The sequence below is a fragment of the Nuphar pumila genome, chromosome 14 (assembly GCF_984573655.1).
Source record: "Nuphar pumila chromosome 14, dmNupPumi1.hap1.1, whole genome shotgun sequence".
In the NCBI taxonomy this organism is placed as follows: Eukaryota; Viridiplantae; Streptophyta; class Magnoliopsida; order Nymphaeales; family Nymphaeaceae; genus Nuphar; species Nuphar pumila.
This window is the reverse complement of record NC_143262.1, coordinates 48,998,241-49,009,821: the sequence shown is the minus strand read 5'-3', so window position 1 is coordinate 49,009,821 and position 11,581 is coordinate 48,998,241. Positions and strand designations below refer to the sequence as shown.

At 36.7% G+C, this 11,581-nt stretch overlaps 1 protein-coding gene across 3 annotated transcripts in view; it reads right to left on the bottom strand.

The window, feature by feature from the left end:
• Window positions 1-1,065: 1,065 nt before the first annotated feature.
• LOC149816807 (AAR2 protein family) overlaps window positions 1,066-11,581 on the bottom strand; it is a 140,822-nt gene continuing 130,306 nt past the window's right edge. For all 3 annotated transcript variants that reach the window (XM_089987091.1, XM_089987092.1, XM_089987093.1), the window contains 2 exons: window positions 1,564-1,653; window positions 1,066-1,484 (listed from right to left, as the gene is read on the bottom strand). In XM_089987091.1, the coding sequence (XP_089843217.1) occupies window positions 1,428-1,484; window positions 1,564-1,653 (147 nt within the window). In that variant the 3' untranslated portion in view covers window positions 1,066-1,427. The remainder of the gene's footprint in view (window positions 1,485-1,563; window positions 1,654-11,581) is intronic.

Sequence of the window (11,581 nt, the reverse complement as noted above, 5' to 3'; positions counted from 1 at the left end):
GGGTTTGAAAACATACATTTTTCGTTGAAACGGAAGCAGAAAAATCGGATAATTGATGCTCGCTTTTGCTCAACGGATGCGTGCTCTCACTTGGAGAAAACGACGATTCCACGAGTCCAAATGCCCACTGTGTTGAACCACCAGAACGATAGTTTTTACCGTCTTCTTCTTCTTCTTTCTTTTTACTGGACAGAGATATCTCTAATGAGATCTTTTCTCTTAAACACTCGTTGTGCACAGTTTTTCTGTTTTTGTTGAGATTTCTCTTAGTCACCACCAGCATACACAGCCCCTCTCTCTCTCTCTATGTTTTACTGTGTACATCCTGCTACAGTGTTACCTTCCCTCCACTCTAGGCACATAAAAAAAATGCCCTAGAAGTGGGGAAAATGGGCGGTTTTCAAACCGCCCCTTTCTCTAATGTGGGTCAGGTCCGGATCTCGCCATCATGGGTGGACCCGGTACCCAAACCACAGGTGACCGCACACCGGTGGCAGTCGAACCAGGGGTTAGCGTCCTCACCCCCAAGAAGGTCTACAGTGTGCATTTGATCACCTCAAGATTTCAGATCCAACCCAAGCTTTTGAGATCAACCCTACAATTAAATCTAAGGCAATGCATGCGTGCAGGATTCTCAACTTTGGATTTCAGATATCAAAAAGGTCCCAAACCATGGATTTCAAGTCCCTTTCCAAATCTTCACCATGAAGAAATGGAAGGCTGGAGATCTAAGCCTAATATTGCCCGCTTGGACAGGCAATCACCACAGTAAACAACACAATGGTTATTACTTCCAGTTAGAAGTTATCTAAATTGGGAGGCACGAGCAAATGGTGTACTTAGCGTGATTCAAAACCGAGGACCCAGTAAAGATAGTGTAATTCTACCAAACATGAATTTTTCTCCTGTTTTACAAGTAAATGATAGATGTGTAAGTTCATATTTCAGATATCCATCGGTAAACATAATGCAATTCTACTAATCTGATCCAACTTTCAGTCGACAAGAATTTTGGCCTTGTTCCATAAAAGAAGATAGATGGGTTACTGTTCAGCATTGTGGTAAGCAATCAAAGTTTCATAGTAATGACAAAATATTGCTTCATATTGGCAGAGAAACATTGTGATCTATGCAGATTGTTTTTTTAAAGGAGCTGAATATTTCCCTTCTCTGAACTTGGGAAAGTTAGTGCAGCATATTCCAGTGCAAATATGGACACCACCTCCTGTAACAGATTAAAGGAAATCTACAACTCCGAGAAACTGAATCAGCTTCATGGTATTACTATAATATTACTGTTATTAACAAGACCAAAGAGAAAGGAACAAGTAGTCTAAACTTGCTCTTCTGCATGTCGATGTTTTGCCACTGAAGATTCATGAGCAAACTTGTGTCATTCTCTACCACTTGGAGGAGAAATGAAACATTTAAACTGTATCATCACCAGCGTTTGGCTCCTCTAGCATCTCAATGACAGGTGCATACTGCAAAACAGTTACATAGATAGATTAATAACGCCTTATTTGAGGGGGAAATCAAGAAACTGATTTATGTTATACAGACCTCATCATCTTCTATGTCCATCCCAGCTAAGTCTTTGGTCCCAAAATTCCACCCAAGACTAGTTTCAAGTAGTTCTTTCACTTTCTTAGTCTGAAAATGAAATTAAAGAGAGCTCAGAACATGGAAATAAGCACACCATACATATGCACATTAGGTTGAAAGTAAGACAAACAGTCATAGTTTTGCATAAAGCATATCAGATACCCAGGCATGGTTGTTAAGTTGTACATGTGTATGTATTGTCATACATACATATTTGTTTCATTATATATATATATATATATAGGTAAATATCCTCTAGGGGTATTTTCATCATTTTACTCATGTAAAAGTACTATTCATTAGGAACAGTTTTTCTCTTATTTATTTATTTTTAGCTTTTTATTGTGTCTTTTTGTAAAGAGCATGAGCTCTATGGTTAAAAGACCATAGAGTCGTTGGGGGCTCCCTAACAATCACATTTGTGACCATTGGGAGCTCCCAACGACTCTATTGGGAGCTCCCTAATAGAGTCTCATGCTCTCTCTTTGTGTATATATAGGAGTTGATTCCCTCTCTTGTAACCAATGTTTTTCTTAAGCATTTATGCTCAATAAAGATGACTATTTTTACATTTTGTGTTTTTCTATTTAGTTCCTTAAATGTTTTATATGCACTTAGTGCTTGTATTGTTACCCCATGATGGATATTGTTTTGTCCTATAGTGGACTTGTGGTTGTGCACATTGTCTTGCGATCTTGTAAGTGGCATTGGTTTGTCCTTATGCACTTTTTTTATCGTAATCTTATAAAGCCTTTAGTGGCATTGTTTTTGTATTTTTCGCTATTTCCTTACATGGTATCAAAGCCCGGTTATTCCTCTTGGCGTTTTGTCTCTTTTGGGTCTAGAGATTCTTTTGTTCGAGTTCGTGCTTCATGAAGGATTCATGATCGTTGTGTGGCTTGGATTCAAGGAAAATATATACCCGGTATGTATCTTATATCTTTAAGTATTTCTTGTGGTATCTATTACATGCATTATGCATGAGAAAACACTTAGTTTCTTTATCATTATCTATATATATATATATATATATATATATATATATATATATATATTTGTTATTATTAACTCCGCCTGTGTAAAACTATTTAGTTATACACTGCCGGTCCCAAGCCCGGATAAAGGAGGAGGGTTGCGGTAGGCCTGTGACAGCCATCATAAAAACTTAGTCATACCCTATGAATATGAACCAATATGAGAATTTCGTTGGGGGCGTTCCCTACTAAGCGACGCGCTGTACTCTTGAGGCCCGGAGGCAGTGATAAATGGGCAAGGGTTGCTAGGTCATCGCCCGGAAGCGACGCGTCACACCGGCGCCCGGGTGTGGTGTCAAATAGGCAATGGTTCCCTCACTTTGTTGGACGGGTGGGGGTAAAGAAGTTAGTCCAAGACCATAAAATTAGGTTAGCCACTTGGAACATAGGGTCTTTGGTAGAGTTAGTAGATGTTATGTGTAGGAGAAAGATTGATATTTTATGTCTACAAGAGACCAAATGGGTAGGTGAGAAAGCAAAAGTGATATAACCTTGGGGATATAAGATTTGGTATACAGGAATAAATAGGAATAAGAATGGAGTAGGGATTGTTATAAGTCGTGAGTTTATAGATAATGTAGTTGAGGTCCGTAGGAAGGGTGATAGGATTTTACTTATTAAATTAGTATTAGGTACGGATATTATTAATATTATTAGTGTTTATGCACCTCAAGTAGGTTTAGATGATTCCATTAAGCATCAATTTTGGGAAGATTTAGATGGAGTAGTACAAGGGATATCTTATGGAGAAAGGCTTTTCATCGGCGGTGACCTTAATGGGCATGTAGGCATTAGTAGGGATAGATTTGAGAGTATTCATGGAGGCTATGGTATAGAAGAAAGAAACGAAAGTGGAGAAAGGATTTTAGATTTTGGTTTGTCCTATGATATGATCTTAGCAAACACTTGGTTTAGGAAGAGGGAGTCTCACCTAGTAACATTTAAAAGTGGGGTTAATACGAGTCAGATTTTTTTCTACTTAGAAAGAGAGATAGGGGTTGTTGCATCGATTGTAAGGTTATACCGGGAGAAAGTGTAGCTACACAACATAAAGTCTTAATTTTAGATCTTAGAATTAGACAATGCCGCAAAAGGGATAGACATAGGATAGATCCTAGAATTAAGTGGTGGGCACTGAAAGGAGCTAAACAAGGAATGTTTATAGAGCAGGTAGTTAAAGAAGTTGATTGGTGTCTCGAGGAGGATTTAGAATCAATGTGGAATAAGATAGCGGGTGGCATGAGAAAGGTGGTTGTGAACACCCCAAATTTTTCAAAGTCTTGTAAAAATGTCCTTTTTGCCCCTGATTCCATCTTCTGAGAAAATCAAAGTTAAATTTCAGTTATTCTTCAGACTTTCTGGATTGAATTCCATTCGAATTCGATTTTCGGATCCAGATCCAGTGTCAAAACCCAAATCTGAGCCTCGTTATCCAAATTTTCAAATTAAAAATTTTAAAATATCTTTTGAAAAAGCTCAGACAGTCTATCTGGTATCCTGTTGGATCCACAACCCTGTATTTCTCAATTCGAGGTCTTAAACCTTGGATATTTCCCAAAAATTTGGATATAAACCCAATTTCTGAAGAAATTTCCCCAAAATAGCCTTGAATTTTCAGAAAATTCCTTCTTTTGTAAATATTTCTCAAAAATTATAAAATGATTTCTAAATCCCTTACTTTTCCCTAGTTTCATAGTTTTATTTCAAAAATACCAAAAAAAAATGGAAAATACAAAAAAAAAAAGTTTAGAAACCCCCTTTTGGAAGTTTCTGTTAGTAAAAACCCGCTTTTGAGAAAAACTTTTAAAAACAACCGCCTTTTTTGAAAATCTTTAAACGGGAGGGTTTTAACGAAAAAAAAATTAGGGTTACGAAGGCCCTCTCATTCTCTCTCTCCGCCCTTCACGAAGCTTCATCCCTCTCTCGCCCGAACCCTCCATGGCACTCTCTGCTTCGCCCATCGCCCAACCATCCGGATCCATCCATCGCTAACAAACTACCTCTCTCTCCTCCATCCATCTGCAACCGAACCCTCCTTCTCTCTCTTTAAGATGAGCACGCAGAGGACTTCATCCGGATCGCCTCTCCACCCATCTTCGCACAACAACCCTCCTTCCTTTCCTTGTTCTCTGTATTTCTTTGGTCTTTTTCCCCCAATTGGCTAAAGGAGGTCGACCATCCCTACAGCAGAGCTACGTCGCTCTTCCACTTCTTCAGCAATAGAAGCCCTCCAGGCCACTGAAGAAAGCACAACTCTCTCTCTCTCTCTTTGCTCTCAGAATCCCTGCCAACAAGGTAAAGAGTCCCCTCTTTCAGTTATTCATTTTTTTTGTGTTTTCTTTTATTTCGTTTTCTTTCCTTAGTTCATCGATCAGTCAAAAGCCCCTCATGATATTGAGTTGCTCATCACAATGGCAATCCACGCCAGGGCAATATTACTGGAATGTTCGCATTCCTACATTTCCTCTCTTCATAATTTATTTCAGATTTTTCTAGTCTCTGCGATTTATTCATCCGTCCATGCCATCTAGATTCAATAATCTTTGACAATTTATCTGGCTCCCGATTTGATTTATGGTCGTTTTTTTTATTATTTGCTACGTTTTGCTTATTCTATGGTGATGAACTTCATTTTACTTGGTTATCTGTGGTATTGCTGACGTCTCGTTTTCATTCTACGGTTTATCGTTTGCTTAGATATACAGTCTCAATTTATCTATAACACGCATTTCAATCCATCGATCTCTCATCCTCATTCTGCCTTTGAGGAAAGTCTTCGTGGTAATATCCGATTTGATCTAAAATCGGGTTTACTCTGCAGTAATTTCCCATTAACCTTGCATTTCACCCATCAGTGTATTAGATTCATCTCGTTGGATGTTTCCATGTTTATGGGTTTCCCAAATATAGCATATCTGTGGGTCGACCTTGTGCCCTAGAATGGAGCAAAGCTCAGATCAGAAAGAGAAAAGGTTGTGCATCGACCTCTAAAAAAAAAAGAAAAGAAAACCATTATAATTTATTGAGATGATTTCATTCATTCTTTTTAGAACGAGTTGGCTTCGGTTATGAGATATGTCCATAACCGATCTACTCAGGAGAGTTTGAGTTTCCATCATGCTATTTTTCACGGTCTTATTTTGCTGCATCATATGCATCGTGTGACTGTCATTTGTCGCCTCATTTATGATCACATCTCCTCTGTTTCACCATATCATGCCATTTACTTTGATTTAGCTTCCATTTTTGTCAAATTCTTGCTTCTGAGTATTGAATGTTCATGGTTCACATACTTACATTCTCTATATTACCCATCCATGTAAATCTAAATTAGTTTCATCCTCCATATATTGCTTCTGTTATTGGATTTCATCATCTATAGTTATTTTGATCCATTTACATCAATCTGCCTCACCTCAATACAATAATATCGTTTTGGGCATTCCATGATTCACTGTAATTTTGGCTTTACTGTTACCTCTCGTGGCATTTTCGTATCTCTATGAGATGCATCACATCCTCACCGAGGACATGGCGTTGGATAGAAATGATTGGAGGAAAAGGATTCATGTGGAAGACCCAAAATGAATTTCTTTTTTGGTTCATATCGCTGACCCCAATTGTTTTGGGATGAAGGCGTAGTTGTTGTTGTTGTTGTTGTTGTATGAGATGCATCACATAGCAATTTGCTCGGGGTAGTGATTGTTTGGAAGGTAGAAAATGACCAGTTTGATGAGCAACTCCAATTCCCACCAAGCCTGAAATCATTCCAAATGATGCTCAGGAAGTGCTCCCATGAGGTAATGGCGTGGTATAACCAGAAATACCCTGAGCATCTTTAATGGACAAAAAGATGGGTCTGATGTCATTACAGGCATCGTGATGTCCGGAGATGAAAAAGCAAATAGGTAATGAAAGGAGTTCATCGTATGGTATTGCTCACTAAAATGGCTATCACTTGGATATGGCTGAAGTTCCAAGGTTCCCCTGGGTTAGTTTCTCTTTGAAAGAAGGCTCGAGCATTACTAGAGACTTGAATATTATAATATGCAGAATAACTTTGTTTAGGAGTGTTGAAAAGGGAAGAGATAGCTTGGATTTCTATAAGGAATATTACTATCAGTAAGAAGCATGATTTCCATCGCCTATGGCCTCTCTTCCCACTATGCCTGCAGGTTTAGGCCCAGCCTAATCCAAGTCACGCCAAATGAAACTTTTTTTTAGGTGTGCAGGCAACTAAAGTTTTGAGGCTATGGTTGGGATTGATTGTTTGATGTTTGTTGCCATTCATCTACTATAGTCTTATGAACATTTTGGGGGCTTCAATTACTACAGTAAGTTCAGAAATGATTTTCTTTTTAGTTAGTTTCCTCTTGCAGCTTGTTTGCTTCTACTTTATTTTGTTCTCAAGAAATTCAGTAGTGGTTTCTTTGGGTCCCATCACAGCATCTAACATATTTATATTCAGTTGCATTACACCTATAGGTCCCACATCTTCACCACCCGCTCATACTATCCCCTGCACCTTAGGCATCATGAACACCTGATTTTGTTTTATTATCAGAAATTTTGTTTACTGTTGGAATGCCTCTTTCTTGTTTAAAGTAAAAATCCCCCGCCATCTCTTCTTGGGCTTCCTTCGTCAACACCTACAACCTCATTTAGCTGCACTCCATCCACTCACTTGTTGCATAGTATCATGTTCATACTCACTCCCTGTAATTTTCCACCTTTACTGTTACCTGCAATATCAATAAAGTACAAACCATCCTCTAAAGGCTTGAAATTCGGCATAAGCTAAAGGATGCATGTAGGTAGTAAGGGTAGTTTAAACATGCATAGGTGGTTTGGGGTGGACATGCGGAACCGATTTGCTGTCCTCTTCAGATCTGTTACATCAAAATTATCATTTCCTCTGACTTGTAACATTTACATTTAGTAACAATGCCATCATTTGCATAAAGTTTTAGTACCAACTGGGGCATTAATCATTTCCATCGGATTTCATCTAGCTGACATTCCTCGTTTGTCATAGCATACTCAGCATAAGCTCATTTAGGACCTAAGTTCACTGTTGGAGATTTGTCATTAGGCCCTTCCCAGCATCTTAAGTGCATTTATCAAGGCATTTCTGTAATTACAACCAAATCCCTAGCCTTTCACTACCATTCACAGCATAGCATATTTCATCTTCATTTATAGTTGAATAAATGTACTCTCATATACATTTAGATTAATTGCTTCATGAATGCTTTCCTTTATTCAATATGAGTCTGATATCTAGACTTTGCTTCATGTCTTGTAATCCTGTCTTATACTAACTCTACCTTTTTGTAGGAATTATATGGAAAGGGTTAGGAATCGTAATTTCCATTTTTAATCTTAGAAATGTAATAGTTAGATCATAATGAGAAGTTTACATTTTCAGTCTTAGATTAGAATGGATGAGCATGTAAATAACATTTGTTTCATTATTCTCCTTTATTTCTGAAAATTTCATAAATGGGAACACGAATGGCACGTGCACCATTTTGTAAAAGGTAATTAATCCTAAGTTGATTCTCTTCAAAAATCATCATATTTTCAAATATTCTTCTTCTTTTATCAGAGTTCAGTTTAAAATTAGCTCAATATATATATCAATGGCCATAGTCAGGATATATTGAGAGTTAACTTCATTTTAAACTCTATAAAAGCACTAAAATATATTTTATTTCTCGCCTGGATTCAAGTATGATTATTATATAATATATTCAATGACCATAGTCAGAGATATATTATATCTTCAATCTTATTTGCATTCATTCAAAGAATGAAATATGCTTTTCAAATCCAATTTCAAAATTCTTTAAATTCATTCATCATTTAGGATAGAATTGCATCATATTTTCAAAATTCCCTTCTAAAACTCCAAGTGATTTTTGAGTATTTTCTTTATTTCTCATATCAAATCTTATTAATAGATTCAAAATTCAATTCTATTTCTCAAGATTCAAAAATTCAATTTCAAAGCCCAATTTGACTTTGAAATTTCAAAATCACCTTGTACTTCAATTTCCAAATTCCAAATTCAAACTTCAAAGTTCAATTTAACTTTGAAGTTTCTGATTCATCTTCTGATTCAAAATCAAGTTTTATCTTCTTATTTTCAAAATCAAAGTTTGAGATTAATTCCAAATCTCAAAGCTTGATCCTTCCTAAGTTTTAAACCCAAATCTGGGTTTCCAAAACCCAAATCCATCCTCAAAAGTCCCATTTGGACCTTTAAAATCCAAATCCAAAGCTAGATCCAAATTTCCATCTTGGATTCCAGATCTTGAATCCAATTACCTTTAGGATCCAGAATCCAACTTCATCTTGGATCTCAGACTTCAAATCCATAATCTATTTTAGGATCCAGAATCCAACTTCATCTTGGATCTCAGACTTCAGATCCATAATCCATTTTAGGATCCAGAATCCAATTCCATTTTGGATCCCAGATTTTAGATCCAAAATCCATTTTAGAATCCAGGATCCGAATTCTATCATTTTTCAGATCCAATTCCCATTTAGGATTCCAAATCCAGAATTCAGTTTCATCTTGGATCTCAATTCTATTTAGGATCCAGATTTTGGATTCAAATTCCATCTTGAATTCTAGATTTTCAAATCAAATCCTATTTCCAATTCCAAGCTTTCAAATCCAATTCTATTTCATTCCAGATTTCAGAATCCAAGTTTATCTTGATACTCAAGATTCCAAAAACCAATTCCGTTTCCCAAATTCTATTCAGATTTCTCAAATCTCATTCTGATCTCAAACTTCAAAGCTAGAATTCAATTTCATTTTTAAACATTCATCCAAGATTCAAAGTTCTAATTCAAAGTCCATTTAATGACTTTGAAATTTCCTTTCTTCTCCTTTTATCTCAACTTCAAAATCATTTCTTTCAAAGTCCAGATTTATTTTTCCCAAACTCTGATTATTTCAAAAACTTAGAACTTTAAATCTCAAGGTCTAAGTTAGAAAACATTTCTTCACTCTATTATCAAGTTCATCTCAGAAAAACTTAGAAATTTCCAAAATCATTTTTCAAGAGAGCATACATCTTTGCATTGCACAAGCATGATTCTTTGTGCATTTAGACTTAGAATAAATTCTTAGATAATATTAAGGCAAAGCAAAATGCATGAATTCGACCCTTGGTTCAATTACCCCTGGTAAAGGCGCCAGGAACGGTCGAACCTCATAACCGACAAGCGAATCCCGTCTCCCGTTTTTTCTCGCAAATATTTCAAAACGGAGGCGAGTAAATTTTCTTAAATATCTTCAAAATTAAGGTCAAGTGAGACCTCGCAAAAGAGCTCCTCTTCTCCTCTTTCTTTTCTTTTCTTTTCTTTTCTCTTCTCTCTTCTTTTTCTTTCTTTTATTTTCTCTCTTCAAAAAGAAGGAAATAGAGGTTAGAAAGGAAGAAGAGAAGGAAGAGAGAAAAATATCAAGAGAGGAAAATTTTTTCAATGATCACAGTGGCTAAGGAGGTATTGGGTGAGTCTAAACGCGGTGCACCGCTAGGTAAGGATACATCGTGGTGGAACGAGGATGTCAAATTAGCTATTAAGGTTAAAAGAGAGTGTTATAGAAATCTAAGTAAGAGTCGTGATAATGAGAATTTGGAGAAGTATATGATAGCAAAGAAGGAAGCTAAAAAAGCAGTTCGGAACGCGAGGGATAAGGTATATAAGGAGGTTTATGACCAGTTGGATACCAAAGAGGGCGAGAAGGATATTTATAGGCTTGCAAAGATGAGAGATAGGAAATCGAGGGATCTGGGTATGGTTAGATGTATCAAAGATGAAACACAAAGGGTTTTAATTAAGATGAGGAGATTCAGGAGAGATGGAAAGATTATTTTGATAAGCTATTTAATGAAAGTCATGTTCAGGATCTTAGAGACTTCACCATTCCTTTTCATGAGATGAATCGTAACTTCATGTGCAAGATTCAAAAGAAAGAAATTGCAGAGGCTTTGAAGAAAATGAAATCAAGAAGGGCAGTTGGCCCAGATGGTATACCTATCGAGGCTTGGAAATGCTTGGGAGAGAAAGATTTAGAATGGTTGACAAATCTTTTTAACAAGATTTGGCGGACAAATAAGGTGCCTAATGAGTGGAGGAAGAGTACTTTGGTGCCTCTATATAAGAATAAGGGTGATATACAAGATTGCACAAACTATCGTGGTATAAAACTCATGAGTCATACTATGAAACTTTGGGAGAGGGTGATTGAGTCTAGGTTGAGGAAGATTGTCATGATATCGGAGAATCAATTTGGTTTTATGCCTGGAAGATCAACTATAGAAGCTATACATCTTCTTAGACAACTTATGGAGAGAAATAGAGAGAGGAACAAAGATTTGCATATGGTTTTTATTGATTTGGAGAAGGCATACGATAGAGTACCTAGAGACGTTCTCTGGTGGACAATGATGAAGAAAGGTGTTTCTCTCAAGTACATTAGTATAATTAAAGATATGTATGAAGGAGTAGTAACCAATGTTCGCACTTGTGGAGGGGTGACAACCAATTTTCCTATAACGGTTGGGTTACATCAAGGATCTGCATTAAGCCCTTTCTTATTTGCTATAGTGATGGATGAGCTTACGAGATCAATTCAAGAAAGTGTGCCGTGGTGTATGTTGTTTGCTGATGATATTGTTTTAATTGATGAGTCTAGAGCTGGGGTTAATGCTAAGTTAGAATTATGGAGATAGACATTGGAAGCAAGAGGTTTTAAGTTGAGTAAGAGTAAGACAGAATATATGGAATGTCAGTTTAGTAAGCAACGAAGTAGTGATGGGAGTGTAGTGAAGCTTGGTGAGCAAGAAATACCAATGGATGATTGTTTCAAATATTTAGGATCTATCATTTAAAAGTATAGAGAAATTGATGGAGATGTAAAT